This window comes from Salmo salar, chromosome 09 (assembly GCF_965601325.2).
Source record: "Salmo salar chromosome 09, fSalSal1, whole genome shotgun sequence".
Taxonomy (NCBI): domain Eukaryota; kingdom Metazoa; phylum Chordata; class Actinopteri; order Salmoniformes; family Salmonidae; genus Salmo; species Salmo salar.
Genome location: NC_138299.1, coordinates 10,477,632 through 10,494,371, shown reverse-complemented (window position 1 = coordinate 10,494,371; position 16,740 = coordinate 10,477,632). Strand labels below are relative to the sequence as shown.

Genomic DNA, 16,740 nt, shown 5'->3' with positions numbered 1-16,740 from the left:
ACCTGAAAACAACAATCCTATATGAATCAGAATAGAAACATGCTACATATGTTTTCTAAATTAAACATGTTTCATGGCTACAAAGCACTTACAGGATCAGCCAGGTAGTCCAAGGCGGGGAGGAAAACAGAGCCAGCCAACACCTCTCTTATCAGAAGAGTAAGCGATCTGAGGATAGTGGAGAGACGAGAGAAATTGGAAAACAGAGACCAGGTTCGAATACAGTTATCATGAAACAGAAACTCCCCGAAACAAGAAGGCACTATCTGAACAACTAATAAGAAATGCTACATTTTGTTTTCTGTCATAACAGTGTGCCCTAATGAACACAACCCAGGAGACAATGACCTATATTGCCTCAAGAAATATGGTGCCATGTTACCTGCAGTCAGAGGCTTTGGGGGGCAAAATATAGGGGAAGAGCATCTCTGTCAACTTCCTGAGGTAGAGGAGCTCATCTCTGCGACTGCGTAGTGCCACGTGCAGGTCAGGGCCGTACTCCTCCAGTGCTGCTTGCTGCAGATACTCAGCGTTCTTCACTAGGGGGTAGAAACAAATTAAGGGTCCACTGGTCAAAGTTCCACTCTTTGGAATGAACTCTGGCAGTAAAAGATATTTAAAAATTAAGATGATTACCTTTTTGCCTTGCTTTGGTTATTATTTCAATGTGCTTCATGGAAACTTTAAGCAGTTTGGCTGTGATAAGACCTGGGATATCAACCTGAGAAAGGACATAGGACATAAATATTCTAAAAAAAGGTTAAAAAAAAAATCATAATCATCTGATATCTAGAATAGTCTAAATCCTGTTTGTTTCACCTTTTGAGTTCGACGTACGAGCACAGCGGCAAAGAAACGCAGAGTCACTCTCAGCTCATCCACAAACGCCTCATCATCTGTGATATCCCTTCACAGGAGAAAAAAAACAGGTCATATGTCTACATATACCATGCCAGAGGATGTATTTAATGCAACACGGAGCACTTGTGGGTAATATACAGTAACAAACCTATACCAGGGATACACAAAGTTTTCAAGAACCAGTTCCAGAACCTTGAAACAGAGCAAAAACATATCACATCTTAGAATGACAGAAGCACTTTCCAGAAGGCACAAAATAAATAAAAAATGTTCAGGTTCCCATACCTCTGATAGAGAGGCATCCACTTTGGAGGGAACTTTCAAGTCCAGCCATGGTTGATAGTTCTCCAATAGTAATGTTGGTCTGTCAATAGAACATTATTTACATAGAGCACCAGTCAAAGGTTTTGGACACAGCTACTCATTCAAGGGTTTCTATTTATTTTTACTATTTTCTACATTGTAGAATAATAGTGAAGAAATCAAAACTCTGAAATAACATATGGAATCATGTAGTAACCAAAAAAAGAGTTAAGAAAAGAGATTCTTCAAAGTAGCCACCCTTTGCCTTGATGGCAGCTTTGCACACTCTTGGCATTCTCTCAACCAGCTTCATGATGAATGCTTTTCCAACAGTCTTGAAGGAGTTCCCCCATATGCTGAGCACTTGTTGGCTGCATTTCCTTCACTCTGCGGTCTGACTCATCCCAAACCATCTCAATTGGGTTGAAGTCAGGTGATTGTTGAGGCCAGGTCATCTGATGCAGCACTCCAACACTCTCCTTCTTGGTCAAATAGTCCTTACACAGACTGGAGGTCATTGTCCTGTTGAAAAACAAATGATAGTCCCACTAAGCCCAAACCAGATGGGATGGAGTATCGCTGCAGAATGCTGTGGTAGCCATGCTGGATAAGTGTGCCTTGAATTCTAAATAAATCACAGACAGTGTCAACAGCAAAGCACCCCCACACCTCCTCCATGCTTCACGGTGGGAAATATACATGCGGAGATCATCCGTTCACCTACTCTGCGTCTCACAAAGACACGGCGGTTGGAATAAAAATAAAAACAATTCTAAAATATATATATATATATAAACATTTGCAAATTTGGACTCAGACCGGTGGAAATCTGTCCTTTGGTCTAATGTCCATTGCTCGTGTTTCTTGGCCCAAGCAAGTCTCTTCTTATTGGTGTCTTTTAGTAGTGGTTTCTTTGCAGAAATTCAACCATGAAGGCCTGATTCACACAGTCTCCTCTGAACAGTTGATGTTGAGATGTGTCTGTTACTTGAACTCCATGAAGCATTTATTTGGGCTGCAATCTGAGGTGCAGTTAACTCTAACGAACTTATACTCTGCAGCAGAGGTAACGCTGGGTCTTCCTTTCCTGTGGCAGTCGTCATGAGAGTAATCATGGACTGTCGTTTCTCTTTGATTATTTGAGCTGTTTTTGCAATAATATGGACTTGGTCTTTTACCAAATAGGGATCTATTCTATATACCACCCATAACTTGTCACAACACAACTTATTGGCTCAAATGCAGGAAGAAGGAAAGAAATTCCACAAATTAATTTTTAACAAGGCACACACGTTAATTGAAATTCATTCCAGGTGACTACATCATGAAGCTGTTTGGTAGAATGCCAAGAGTGAGCAAAGCTGTCATCAAGGCAAAGGGGGCTCCTTCAAAGAATCTCAAATATAAAATATTATTTTGATTTGTTTAACACTTTTTGGTTTCTACATGATTCCATATGTGTTATTTCATAACGTTGATGTCTTCACTATTATTCTAGAATGTAGAAATTGTAAAAATAAAGAAAAACCCTGGAATGAGTAGGTGTGTCCAAACTTTGGACTGGTACTGTAGATAATGGCAATTAATCTACTTTTTGTTTTCAATTAGTCTGTGAAATATTGATAAAACCATTAATTCACTCGGTTGTCTCATCTAGCCAAATTACTAAAACTACCAACTACACTTTCAATTCCATTATGTGCTCCAGTATACTATTTTGCCACTGGGGGTGCAGTGAAACGCCATTTAGCAGCCTGGTGATAGACAAAATCAGCAACTCCCGTCAATGAATGTGAACATCAAAATAGTAAGGTATACGGAATTCCTGCGCTATTTTGTCAAATTAATAGAGAGAGATGAACAGTAAACTCACAGAGACCCAACAGTAGAAACATCAAGCAGTATTATTCACTCTCAATCCCACATAAATACAATAAGGCCAACGTCCTAATAAACATTCATTCACATACAGTATTTTTGGAGCAGTGATCTCACCTGTGCCTTTTACACTTTATTTTCCCGCAGACTGCACAGCTGTGACCCAAGGGAAACAACTCTTGTTGGTCCTGCTGACAGATACAATACCACCCTCTATCAACCTGGACTATAAGTAAATATATAGTTACAGGTAGAGGTCGACCGATTAATTAGGACCGATATCAAGTTTTCATAACAATCGGTAATTGGCCTTTTTGGGTGCCGATTATGGCCGATTACATTGCAATCCACGAGGAAACCTCGTGGCAGGCTGACCACCTGTTACGCGAGTGCAGCGTCAAAAGGACCTTGTGGCTGCAAGGAGCCAAGGTAAGTTGCTAGCTAGCATTAAATCAATCTTCACATAATCATTAGTTAACTACACATGGTTGATGATATTACTAGGTTAACTAGCTTGTCCCGCGTTGCATTTAATCAATGCAGTGCCTGTTAATTTATCATCGAATCACAGCCTACTTCAAATTCGCCAAACGGGTGAAAAAAGCACAATCATAGCACAAACGTACCTAACCATAAACAGCAATGCCTTTCTTAAAATCAATACACAGAAGTATATTTTTTTAAACCTGCATATTTAGTTAAAAGAGATTCATGTTAACAGGCAATAGTCACTAGGGAAATTGTGTCACTTCTCTTGCATTCAGTGCAAGCAGTGTCAGGGTATATGCAACAGTTTGGGCCGCCTGCTCGTTGTGAACAGTGTTTCTTCCTAACAAAAACCGTAATTCATTTGCCAGAATTTTACATAATTATGACATAACATTGAAGGTTGTGCAATGTAACAGAAATATTTAGACTTAGGGTTGCCAACCGATCAACAAAATACGTAATGGTTCCGTATTTCACTGAAAGACTAAACGTTTTGTTTTCGAAATTATAGTTTCCGGATTTGACCATATTAATGACCAAAGGCTCGACTTCTGTGTGTTTATTATAATTAAGTCTATGATTTGATATTTGATAGAGCAGTCTGACTGAGCCGTGGTAGGCAGCAGCAGGCTCGTAAGCATTCATTCAAACAGCACTTTACTGCGTTTGTGAGCAGCTCTTAGCAATGCTTGAAGCACAGCGCTGTTTATGACTTCAAGCCTATCAACTCCCGAGATTAGGCTGGCAATACTAACGTGCCTGTAAGAACATCCAATAGTCAAAGGTATATGAAATACAAATTGTATAGAGAGAAATAGTCGACGCGTTACATTTCCTATAATAACTACAACCTAAAACGTCTTAACTAGGATTATTGAAGAACTGGGATTATTGAACCACCAGCTTTCATATGTTCTCATGTTCTGAGCAAGAAACTTAAACGTTAGCTTTTTTACATGGCACATATTGCACTTTTACTTTCTTCTCCAACACTGTGTTTTTGCATTATTTAAACCAAATTGAACATGTTTCATTATTTATTTGAGACTAAATAGATTTTATGTATTATATTAAGATAAAATAAGTGTTCATTGAGTATTGTTGTAAATGTCATATATATTACACATATATACATACAAATAAAAAATACAAAAATTGTCAGATTAATCGGTATCGGCTTTTTTTGGTCCTCCAATAATCGGTACGGGCATTGAAAAATCATAATATGGGTCGACCTCTAGTTACAGGTGTATATTTTCTGTACATAAGGTAAACCTACCTTGGTCTTTGGCTTTATAGACAGTAAGATATTAGGCAACAGAGTCTCTGGGCCAAGAGAGCAGTAGAATGTGACAACTCCAGCCAGGAACGACCAGAAAACCATAATAATGTGCAGATATCTGTGAATTCAATAACATTTTACACATAGCTTACATTGGGAATGTATTATGACTCATTAGTCTGCCTCAGTCCTTCCTAAATCGATATGCTAACTCAACTGATGCAAATACTGCCTATTCGTGATTCTGAGCATCATGCAATAGTCTGTTTTATTGTAGGCAGGCCACACAATTTGTAAACGTCTGAAACATTGTAAGCATACAGTAGGCCTATTTGTACCCACCTGTTCAACAAAACAGTGGATAAGAGCAAGACAAGTAGAAGGAAGCAGAAGACTGGATACTGGCGGCCCAGTTCTCTCAATAGGTCCAGCTTCATCCTGTGCCTCATCTTCTGCAGGTAGACTCTGATGCATCCCATTGTCAGGATGGACAACGTACACAAGTAATTATAATCACGTAGTTATGTTGCACTTTCACTGGGGAGCAATGGAGGACCTTCCATGATGAACACTGCGACAAATAAATGCGATGTTAGAAACGTCATATGACTATGCAGAATAACGGTGCAATCTGATAATTTGTCGTCTATACTCACCACAATCAAATATGCAGGATTAGTCAAGCTAGCTAGTTGATGTATGAAACGCTATCTATCATCATGCTAGCCAAACGTCAACATCCCCTCTCTATACTGCACGCAGCGCGCTCATTGACATGCGCACGATCTTTGACGTGTGCAGGGCACGCGCCAGTCTGCTGTAAACCTGTGTTACCAGTCGAGTCAATAAAGGCTTCACATGCGTTCACCGTCTATATACTTCTGAATATCATTATTATCAATGTCCACCCAGCTTCACCATGTGTTTTCGTCGTTAAAATAACTGCACGGTCAGTCGTCGTCAGGCTGATGTCACATCCGGTTCATTATGGGATCATGCAACGTTCTTGCCCGTTATTTTTTATAGCCTATTTCACCTGCCCTGCTAACATAACGGTGAATATACAGTATTCCGAAATGTAATCACATCAAATGCATGGCAACACTGATTTCGTGTTGTGGCAGGCTAGCCGCAAACGACGAACATGCGTGGCAGCAGTACTCATTGTCAACGAAGTGCTGATTATAACTGGATGTAATGAGTCAATTGAAATCACAGGATAGTGACGTTACACATGCGCCTCTGGTTGAAGACTCCCTGGGAATGAGAAAGTGCACTGTGACTGTGGTGTGCATCAGAAAGCTATAATCAATGCATAAAATGTGTGACATGGTTTAACAAGATGTCATACAGAGAGTAAGACACAGATAGAAATCAAAAACTTTATTACAAAAATAAGTTACACTCACCTCCATTTTACAGTATAAAACAATTTATTTGCAGGAATGCAAAAACGTGGTTGGCCACCAACAATAGTTTAAAACTGCTAACATTTTTTTTAAAAGGTGGTTGTAATTATTTTATTGAGGGAGTTAACAGTGTACAAAACCAGATGAATAGTTCAGTCTCCTTTTCGCTATACATGGAATACGAATAATAGCTGCAGTATCCCTTTTACCACTGTATGATCACGATCCCCTTCGAAACAGCTACAGGCACACATGCTCGCTGGCTGGGCAGTATGGCAATTCCTTTTTAATCAAGAGACTTGATTACATAGTAGCTGGCTTAGAGTTAGAGGGATCATTCAAGATGTCACATGATTGGGATATTCATTTTACAGTAAAGGGGATGGTACTGAACATAATTCTGATCTATTCTAAAAACAAAAAAATTATTGGAGTGGCAAAGGGACACTGCAGGGCTTTTTCAAGGCAGTTGATGCCTTTGTTGATGTTCAAGCCTTTACAAAAGTAACATTTTCCAAACTATACAACCAGTAACTACAATAATCTGAAGAAGCAAGGTGGCTTATTCAGTTCAAAATAGGATAAAAGCAGGGCTTGTTCAGGCTCATCATATGAGATTATTTTTGCATGCCCAGTTTGACTGTTTGCCATGTCAGAGCTGCAGCAAGTCCTTTTGGTTGTGCTGCTGCTCTTGTGCATATTTTGTAGGAAACAAGCCCTGCTTTCATCAATATAGTTTCCCTATTTACAGTACAGGCCGGGTAGTTTAATCCTCTGTACTGAGGTAGTTAACCAACCCTTTAAAAAAGACAAGTTCTGAAAAGAACCACTTTCCTGGAATGCCTGACTTATCCATGCCAGGTGGTTACACCTAAAACCTGCAAATGTTCTCTTCAAACATCCAAATCAAACGATTAAGATTAACAGGGATATTCCAACAATAAAAATTGTGATTAGCACAAAAATATACAATAGCATCAAGCTCCTTTGAGCCACTTCAAACTAAGAAACTTAAAAAGTGCAAATTCTTCAATAATTATTTAAAATGGCATTTTTGGGGGGGGTGTGGGGCATACAGGGGGAGGCAAGTTTTTCTAAATAATCCGGTGATTGTTTAGGTGGCAGTTTGGGGGAGATGCTTCTGTAAGGCTGGAATATTGGACCATTTTGCTGACTTTTCCATCCGTATCCATTGCAGCTTCTGGTGTAACCCAACACAGTAAGTCAGTCTTCATAGTGACAGGTCAGGACCGGCCTCGACCCCTTTTCCCTGCTGACCAAGCAAATAGAGACAGAATTGGAATGGAATTCAAAACAATAAAAAACTATCACAACACAGAACATAAACATGACTAATGACATTCAATCATGTAAAATAATAATAAAAAACTAGATTAGGGTGATCCTAAATCTGCAGAGGAGCCAACCTTTCAGTTGGTGCTCTGAAAGGTGACACCTGTCAAGGTTTAGACCTAAGGCCAAAGGGCAGGTGTGTTTTCAAATGTGAGAACCTATCACTAATTTGAGGAAGTCTTCTAAAGACATGGACAGAAATGAAAAAATATCAAACATGTCCAGTCAGATCTTCATGGTAAACCATCAGCGTAACCGGAGTTAATCCAGGATAGAATATACAGAATTTCATAATTTGGACACTGAAAGCTAAATGCACATCTGTACATTTAAAATTACCAATTGAATGTGAGGCTCAGCTGTCAAAAGACAATGACAAAAATTTTTACGAGTACCACTTCAGTGTGGCGGCAGCACCCCCAGCTCCCATAACAGTGCTCGTCGACACCCACACTGCTCAAATGATAGGCAAATGCACCTTTTTTTGCCTAATGTTGGCAGAAGACTGGCTCAGTAGGAATGGTAGACTATAGACTGTTATGGGTACTTGGTAAGTGGCTGCTATTCAGTAGATAACTAGAAATATGTTTAAATGTACAAAATCAGGGCTCTCCCTAGGATTTTCTGACAAGGTGGTGCTGATGTAGGCCTAAGGTTGGGTCGGGGGAGGTCCAGAGGAAGTTAGAGGATTTATCATTTTTGAAAAACCTGTAACTGCCATTTTCTGAAAAATAGTCTTAAAGTACATCAAACAATATAGTCAACAAAAGTCTTGTTTGAGCCTAAATGAAATTGAGGTGGTCTAATTGACACCTGAATTCTTTTCCATGTTAAATTTAGGGGTAATGATTATTCTAATTAATAGGCGTCTTTATGTGGATAGTCTAGTGAAAGTGTAAAAACTGGCTTAATTTAGTTTGGGGAGAAAATTCTGAATATAATTCAATTACTGGAAGCAAAGGATCATTCAGTAGTCTGGTTTACTGTAGGCTATTTGGAATATGAAACTGAACTAGGCCTTTGAGCTTGTTTCAGATCTCCATCCCTGACATAATCCATTAAATTAGGTCGGACAACTAGGCTGCCATTCATTCAACATACCTTGGTCATTGGCAAACTGACTACTATCACGTCATTATCAGCCTAATGTTGACAGCTATATCAAGAGGACAGACCAAGAACTGACTAATGAACATAGGCCTACTAACCTTAAACATAACTTTCTGTGAAGGACGGTATTAGCGGAACAGTTCTCTCTGCCATGTCTATTGCCATCCACGCAGTGACGTGCACTGAACTACCGCAACACTTCCCCGTTTCCTTGCTCATCAATGCGCTCGCGCCTACTACCTTTGCAGAGATCAAAGCATGTGCGGCCAAGAAAGTGTTCTCGCTAAATGCTGTAACGAACACATACAATTCTGGGAAATGTAGTCGGCAAACAGTTCGTTCTCCATTTTCCCTACCTTTTTTCCTCACACATCAGTAGTATCAAAAACCACAATGTGCCAACTAGAAGCATATTCATTTTAGGGTTGTTTTTCGTACCAGCGTACTATGACATAAAATTGCGTGCATGGTACGCAAGATACGTGCCGGTTGGCAGGTCTGCATCTTTATGATTCCTTACTTTCAAGGCCTATATTTTACACAGAATGTAAATAGCGAACTACAGTCAATTTATGCCATAAGGAAGTAATGAATGCAGGTTGAAAACATTTGTTTAAGGTTATTCAAGTGTGTGGAGGGGGGGTAAGTCCTGTCCAAATAGTATGTTTGCATTTTTGTGTAGCTGATAGCAAACATTTGCTGTTGACCATTGCCAACAGTCCCTATTTACCCAGTGCCCCTTTGGTCCCCTGCACACCTCTGCTCGATCCAGGGCCACTTCCACCTCGCTGAGAAAAGCCACCCACTCTGCCCCTGGGTGTGGCAGCTCCACGGCCCCGAGAGGATAGGGTGGCACCACCACGGGCTCCGCCTCGGGCCCCTCCTCGTCCTCGGCCGGGAGCTTGGAAGTCCTCATAGCCGTAGTAGGGGTCTTCATAGCCACCCCGGTAGTTGTGGTAGTCGTAGCCATAGTAATCGTAGTAATCTTCATAGCCGTAGTAGTCATGGGGGTAAGAGTAGCCTCCTCGGCCGCCGCCTCGTCCTCTGCCTCTTGTGGGAGGTGGCATGTGAGGTGGGCCGTAGTAATAGTAATCGTCATACCTGAGGAGAGGATATGCACTTGTTTAGTAACCGTACAGGACGCATTTGCGCTTGTAAGATCACGTTAACTTTTCTATTCAATCATTCAAAAGAAATCAATGGTGAAAGGCCGCCCAACAACGCAACTATAATTTTGGCCGGTATTTGCATGTCTCAAGTAACTGAAAATCAATGGTCTTTGCTTACATTTGTGTCTTAGCCGCTTGTCTCTGGGCTTTGCGTTCTTTCCTCTTCTGGTCAGGTGGCTTTGCAAAGACTATTTCAATGTGCTCTCCCTCCAGGTCTTTCCCATTCAGGTCGGCCAAGGCCTGTCAAAAGAGACAAGTTGAATAACTACACAAAAAACAGCCATTGTTACCAGTTTTGTGATACTTTGGTTAGAGTAATATAAAGACTCCAGCATGTACCTTGACTGCGCCGTCTCTCTCCTCAAAGTGGATGAAGGCGTAGTCTTTCAGCTTCTTCACCCGCTCCAACTTGCCAAAATTACTGAAGGCCTTTTCAAGTATTTCCTCCGTTACAGTGCTCGCAAGGTTTCGGACAAACAGCACTTTCACCTGGGAGGAAAATGGTAGTGGCTTATCAATTACACTTGAAAAGTCTGTGTCTCTGGCTATCTCATACACTGGTGGTTACTTCCATTCTTACTCCCTGGTAAACAGCGTCGAAATCAAATCAATATGAACTCTGCAATATTTCACAAGTTTAATGGGTGGACAATACACAAACAATTTGTCACAGGCGAAATGAGTCCTGTTAACTTTGCTCCCCTTACCTTGGCCATGACCTCAGGATCAGGGTCTTCTATGGGGTCAGCCCACTCCACAGTCACCACGTTCGCCCACACCTTGACCTTGCCACTCATCAGCCGGCGGCGGGCCTGAGCGGCAGTTTTGTGGTCTTCATATTCCAAGAAGCAAAAGCCTCTGTTCTTTTTCTTGTCTTCTGGCTGATGGTACAGTATGACATCGTTAAGACCCTCTGTTGAAAGAGAGGCAGAAGGGGAAAGGCATAAAAGGTATCCTAACTAAACAGTGACCAGCGCACAAGAAAGCTTGCTCCATCTCCATGCACAATGCAAAGCAAAAACTAATGGAACGGAATTACTCTAGAGAGTACCTTACTGAAACATAATTGGCAGCAGAACAAAATATGTTTCCTTCGGTTTAGTCAAAACATTTAGTGTCCCCTTTCTTTGACACGGCTGTTCTCTTTGGACAAGTCTTGAGACCACTGATTTGTGCCCAGTTAAGTGCAAAGTGTCCAGTCAGATCTTAGCGGTAAACTATCAGCGTAACCAGAGTTACTCCAGGATAGAATATATGCATTTCATCATTTGGACACTGAACCCTGACATTGGAAATGAGCAATTAAACATATGAGCAAATATAGCCCAACTTTACATAGCATACCGTACATAAACCCAAACTCAGACTAAATGCAATCTAACACACTAGCGGTTGATCATGATTGCTGCATTCAGTAACATCAGGCAATGTTTAAACACTTGTCAAAGTCACTGTAAATATAAATCTTTGTCAAGACAGAATATGACTGGCCAAGCAAAATGTCAATTTGTCCCAGAAGATCATTCAACAAAAAGAGATGCTGCTTACCTGTGACTTTGGCAAATTCTTCCACAATCTGCTCTTTTGTTTTACTCTTGGGGATGGAGCCAACAAATAGTCTATTATTGGCCACAGAGATGCACACACCAATGTGTTTGCCGGGTCGAATTTCATTGTTGTTACACTGTGGAAAGAGGGGAGTGGGTATGAGAGAGTGCATGACATGTCATGATTGGGTGGGCTAAATTCTCCATTCCTATCATGAGAGAGGATTCCAACAAGTAGTACATACCAGCTTGACAGCCTCCTGCGCCGCCTCTTTAGTGCAGAAAGTGACAAAGGCGTAACCTCGGTTCAGGCCACTGAGAGGGTCCATCATCAGACGCAGGTCCCAAATGGGCCCGGCTTTCTCAAACAGAGGGACCAGCTCATCCTCAAATAGATCTCTAGGGATCTTGCCAACAAAAATCTGAGATGAAAGCAAAATTAGGTTAACATTGGGTCATTGTTACACAATAAATCTCCAAAATACAGAATTGGTGTCCAGTCAGATCTTAGCTGTAAAACAGCACAATCGGAGTTACTCCAGGAAAAATGACATTTTCATTATTTGGACACAGAATGCAGAAACACTATCATACACAGTGAAGTAAACTATAACACACTAATCAAATACACCATTGAATTATTGTAGAGACATACCTCTGTCCCAATTGTGGGCTGTGCCCCTGTGTGAGCAGAATCTGGAGGGGGGCCTCCATACTTCCGCTGACCTGTTGTCACATCGAGTGTGTAGCCAGTTCTCTCCAGCAGGGCCTGTTCATTGAAATAACATGATTGAGGTCAAACACCTTCCAGAGAACAACTGCACAGTATATGATAATGATGATATGTCTCCATTATCACTTATATCAAGAATGTTCGTTAAAACCGTACTTTGATTTTGGCCTCATCTGGTCCTTTATTGGAGTCTGAGACTTTGGTACCCTGTTTCTCCCTCTGTCTATATGTCTTCATAACTCCACAAAGAAAGGCACTTTTGTTCTGTTGATTAAATAAAAATCTGTACACTTTAGAGGGTGAAATGGTAGCATTTGATTTCAAGACGTGATCACACAATGCAATCAATCCACCATCCCCCGCCATACATACCTGAACATGTGAGAGGTCGCTGTCCTTGAACTGCAACAGAACTTGCAGAGCACCTTCTTCGTTGAACTCTTTCAGAGCCTCAATCGCTCTATCATCTAGGTCACTGTGTGATACCAAACCTGAGGGACATCAAAAAAACATCAGTTACTAGCAGGAACAGAACTACGGGATGACATCTTTTCAAACGGGTCTAGCCACAATGCATGTTTGGGGGTATAAAAGTTGTTTCGGTGACATCTTTTGGGATTGCTTAAATTTGAATAATTTGCGTAACATAAATCAGAGAAAAAGAACCATCTCAGGAGACCAATATTTCTAAATTCACAAAGTGCATTGAGTAAAAGCACTTTCTTCAACCTTTACAGAACTAATCACAACAGACGTGATGTTTTAACTTGATATGGTAGTCCTGTGCACCCCAAATGAGCTTGTGCACATTCTGCTCTTGGAGGTCCCATCACCTGTCCCTGCCACCGACAGCTGCTGCCATTGTTGCTGCATGTGCCCATCTGGCTGCACTCTCTGCCTGAGACTTTCCAGAGAGACCTCTGCTGAACTGTGGCCTAACTCTTTGCTCTTCTGTGCTGCTACACTTTAATTATTGAGAACACAAAGTGTCCGTGACACCAGTGCTCTGCCCAGATATACCTTTAAGACAATGTACATGTACCCAAAACATTTGTTTCACATCGATATTGGTGGTGTATGAATTCTCTTTTTTCCATTACACTGCAGTACCCATTTTGGTAGGAAACCACAAAAAGTTGCTTGAGGATCCCAATTCCCACATTCAAAGTTAATGTAAAATATGACAGCACATGCAATAGCAAAAGTATAATTTGTGTACGAATATGCTGGATATTCAATGTGCCTTACCTGCTATGTAAATTTCATCTAGTTTTTCAGCAACTTTCTGTGGTAAACCAGCTTCTAATAAAGTCTGGAAGTGTTCAGAATGGGTAACTGCAGCAGTGGTGTCCATTGGTTCTTCTGGACCATTTCCATTAATATGTTCTGTGGCCATGTCTCCAGAAATCTGTGCAAATGCAATGAGCCAAATTAATCCTGGGTCAAGTGCAAGACTGTTGATAGCTTTTGGGGGGTGTCATGTGCAACAGGCACACATGTGGGTTCATGTGGTCCCTTAAGAATTGAATCAGGTCACATTTCAATTACGATATTGGAATCTGCATGTCTGTATCAATTTTGAAAATGCTGACACCTAATAAAAGTATTAATTGCTATTTATAATAACTGCACACCTTATACTTATTTTCGTTTGCATGTGCAATGTATGAGGAGAGTTAGCTAGGCTACATGGTGAAATGTGTACACGTAATGACACATTTCCCGCCTTTGACTGTGTTGGAATAACAACTTGGCACAACACTGCTATAGCTGCTAACATTACGTTCATGTCCCGCTGCGTACAACGGCATGGCCTGATTGCTAAATTATAAATTAGCCTACTGATTGCAGACTTCAGCACTAACTAGCTAGCTGATACACGTGTTCCCTCGGCAGAGTACCGCGACAGTTTCTAAGCCACCCGTTTCCGGTAGCTAATAAGACAGTCAGCAAGCATTTATGCAGGAGCAAATGACATGGTGTGGTAGACTAACGTTACATCTATCTAGTTAAAATGTTTGGTAACGTGTCGCAAATCACCGATAGATAGCAAACTTGGCTAGTTAGGGTAAAGGGAGCAGTCTAATGCGAAACCATTTCAGTTTGTGCTCATGCAAAGTCTTCATTGGAGCCAACTAACGTTTGCGAACTAGCTAACGTTACCCAATTCTCTAGCTAAACTTAACAAGCAACATCGTTACAGGTAGTTTCCATATCTAACTTAATAATTTAGCTAGCTATAACCAAGTGTTCAGACACTGTTAGCCAACGTCATCTAGCTGCGTTATCCATAACGTTAGCTACCCAGCAGTTACTAGCTAGCAGCCAGCTAAATAATAGCATGCTAAATCATGGTCATCCAACCCTGTCAAGTCACAATAACAAACCTAGCTAGTTATCCATACTAGCTAGGTAACGTTAGCGGAGTGACGACCAAATGTTTTGCTAGCCAAATTGGTTACGCTAAACTAACGTTAGTTCGCGAGTTGAATCAAAACTATCTGACAAAGGCAATTATCTCGAAGTTTGCACGCTCACGCGCTGATGTTAGCTCCCTGGTAGGCTGATTCAGTTAGGTAGTGACAATGATCAAGTCATTCATGATGTAGCATAATTATCCCACTTGGCTGAGTTTGCTAGCGACACCATTAAAACCGCGAAAGCTTATATATAGCTTGATGGTTGACTTAATTCGGCTCGACATGTCCATATGTAGAACAGAGAGAGGCCTTGTAGTATGGTAACTAGCTAGCTTCGTGGTTTGTCAACGTGCCGCCACATAGGGAGAGTCCATTTTCAAAAAGCCGGTCTGGAGAGCCCGTCCCAACCACCCGTTTCCACATTGTTTGAAACACCACACGCTCAACTACTTTAGCTATAAATTGTACTATGATCACGTGACCAGTTAGTAGTATTCGTCATACCTGCCGATGGATCACCAACTTGTATGGTGTTGATTATTTCGGAAGGAAAATTTGATAATTACAAGAGGAAAAGTGTACAACTCCCGGCACTAGTTCAGCTCCACTCATTCACTCTTGAGGATGTAAAATGGCTGCCACGTTCACGCCGCGAGTTTTGTCTCGTCAATGGGGTTTCTTAGACACCCATGCACGGGCTTGCCTGCTATGCATGCACTCTACAGTAAAGTGGAAAATTATTTGTATGTAGTGCTACAGTGATATTTTGCATCTGAAATGGCTTGAATGACAGAGAGGCGAGGATTAAAACTCAACATTTCTGTAAAGATAGATTTTGAACAGTAGGCTATCATAACAATGTTCAGCACCTTTGCCTAAACTATTGTTAGAATTCGAAATATTTGTTAACAGTATATCAGTAATTTTATGTTTTGGGTCCATTCAGGAAGTTTTGGAATTCGAAAAATATCCAATGACATTTAAATTGTGAAACTTTACAGTTCTTGAATTTGAAACGATTCCTGAAATGCCAGAATTTACATGGAATAAACCTCAACCCTTTTCAAATCTTTTATAAACTGGTTGGCTGTTCTTGAGACCATTGTGATGGGCTATTTTCAACTTCATTACCATTTTTAGACATAACTAGTGTCTCATAGTGTCTCAGTCATGTTTTTACACAGTTCAGATTCTATTGAATTCCAGTGAATATTTTAGAAGAACAATCAGGCACACTGAGGCGTAGAGGCCGGTATTGTTCTCTCAGTCAAACTATTCACTAGTGCACACTGAAAACGTAGCAAAATGGAAAACACCTGTTTCTTATTGGACAAGTTCAGTCTGTTTTCTTCGGTTTGGTGCCTATAATGAATATGACCCTGCTTCTAGTGAGTTGAAATCATCATGGTTGAGCGAGAGCCGTAGTAAAGAAACACCCTTGAAAATGCCACTTTCCACCACAGCGTGTCACCCTCTTCATTGGCTTGTTTCATACACTTATGATGTGAACAAAGAACTTAAACAAAACAAACAACCAGGCCTATACAGTGTTCACAAAACGCGGTATAGTTTGAGTAGATGAGGATTTGCTGATGAACAGATTTGATTGGCTAGTCATTGGCTCTAAAAAAAAAAAAACCCTGCTAAACTGGCACTTGTGAGCACATGCTGTATTTATACTTTTCACTCCTCCAACAGACCTTTTCTCAGTAGGCTAATGCTTGGCTTTATCAAATTTTTATCATAGCCTCTATCCTATCAAGATTGCATGATACTCCACCACAATCCTATCACTTACTGTTGCTATAAGGAGTTGGCTTGAATGCCCAGAGAGTTTCGTATTTTACCAGAGCAATTTGAGCATGCCCTTTCCTTATTCATAAGATATGGAGCATGAGCAATGGGCATGACCAATGTCATTATGCAGTGCCCTTGTCATTCATGAGCTCTAGGATCACCATTTGAGGAAGACAGGACCCTAATGATGGGTTTGCACCTAATTTATTCACTTGGTAGACAGAAGCCTTATGGATAAACGAGACGTCATTGTAAAATATGCAATTTTTTCTGAATATCACACTCATAATCAATTTCCGTAACTGGAAGGGGTGGTTGGAAGGACTTTATGAACTTCATAAATATGCACATAGGCCCACTATATGCCCCCACACCTCAGTGCTTTATCG

At 40.8% G+C, this 16,740-nt stretch overlaps 2 protein-coding genes across 11 annotated transcripts in view; both read right to left on the bottom strand.

Annotated features, from left to right (window-relative positions):
• The window catches only part of LOC106610690 (sorting nexin-14), a 32,217-nt gene extending 26,425 nt beyond the window's left edge, over positions 1–5,792 (bottom strand). For 4 of the 5 annotated variants that reach the window (XM_014210168.2, XM_014210167.2, XM_082955622.1 and 1 more), the window contains exons 1-10: positions 5,470–5,792; positions 5,156–5,384; positions 4,811–4,931; positions 3,160–3,233; positions 1,147–1,225; positions 1,010–1,053; positions 820–907; positions 637–721; positions 383–539; positions 93–168 (exon numbers count right to left, since the gene is read on the bottom strand). In XM_014210168.2, coding sequence (XP_014065643.1) covers positions 93–168; positions 383–539; positions 637–721; positions 820–907; positions 1,010–1,053; positions 1,147–1,225; positions 3,160–3,233; positions 4,811–4,931; positions 5,156–5,292 — 861 coding nt within the window. In that variant the 5' untranslated portion in view covers positions 5,293–5,384; positions 5,470–5,792. The remainder of the gene's footprint in view (positions 1–92; positions 169–382; positions 540–636; positions 722–819; positions 908–1,009; positions 1,054–1,146; positions 1,226–3,159; positions 3,234–4,810; positions 4,932–5,155; positions 5,385–5,469) is intronic. The other variant, XM_082955621.1, reaches the window with a different exon arrangement.
• A 389-nt stretch (positions 5,793–6,181) lies between these two features.
• On the bottom strand, positions 6,182–15,214 carry LOC100286553 (heterogeneous nuclear ribonucleoprotein Q). 6 transcript variants are annotated; one of them, XM_014210157.3, is made up of 12 exons: positions 15,059–15,214; positions 13,383–13,542; positions 12,507–12,625; positions 12,291–12,398; positions 12,057–12,170; positions 11,647–11,823; positions 11,403–11,538; positions 10,562–10,767; positions 10,194–10,343; positions 9,973–10,094; positions 9,416–9,786; positions 6,182–7,495 (listed from the first exon to the last, which is right to left on the bottom strand). In XM_014210157.3, exons 2-12 carry the CDS (start codon positions 13,528–13,530, stop codon positions 7,467–7,469), a joined length of 1,680 nt encoding a protein of 559 aa, XP_014065632.1. In that variant the 5' UTR covers positions 13,531–13,542; positions 15,059–15,214; the 3' UTR covers positions 6,182–7,466. The 6 variants fall into 6 exon arrangements, with proteins under 6 accessions (XP_014065632.1, XP_014065633.1, XP_014065634.1 ...); XM_014210158.3 differs by having other exon boundaries at positions 6,182–7,492; XM_014210159.3 differs by having other exon boundaries at positions 9,443–9,786.
• Positions 15,215–16,740: the final 1,526 nt, after the last annotated feature.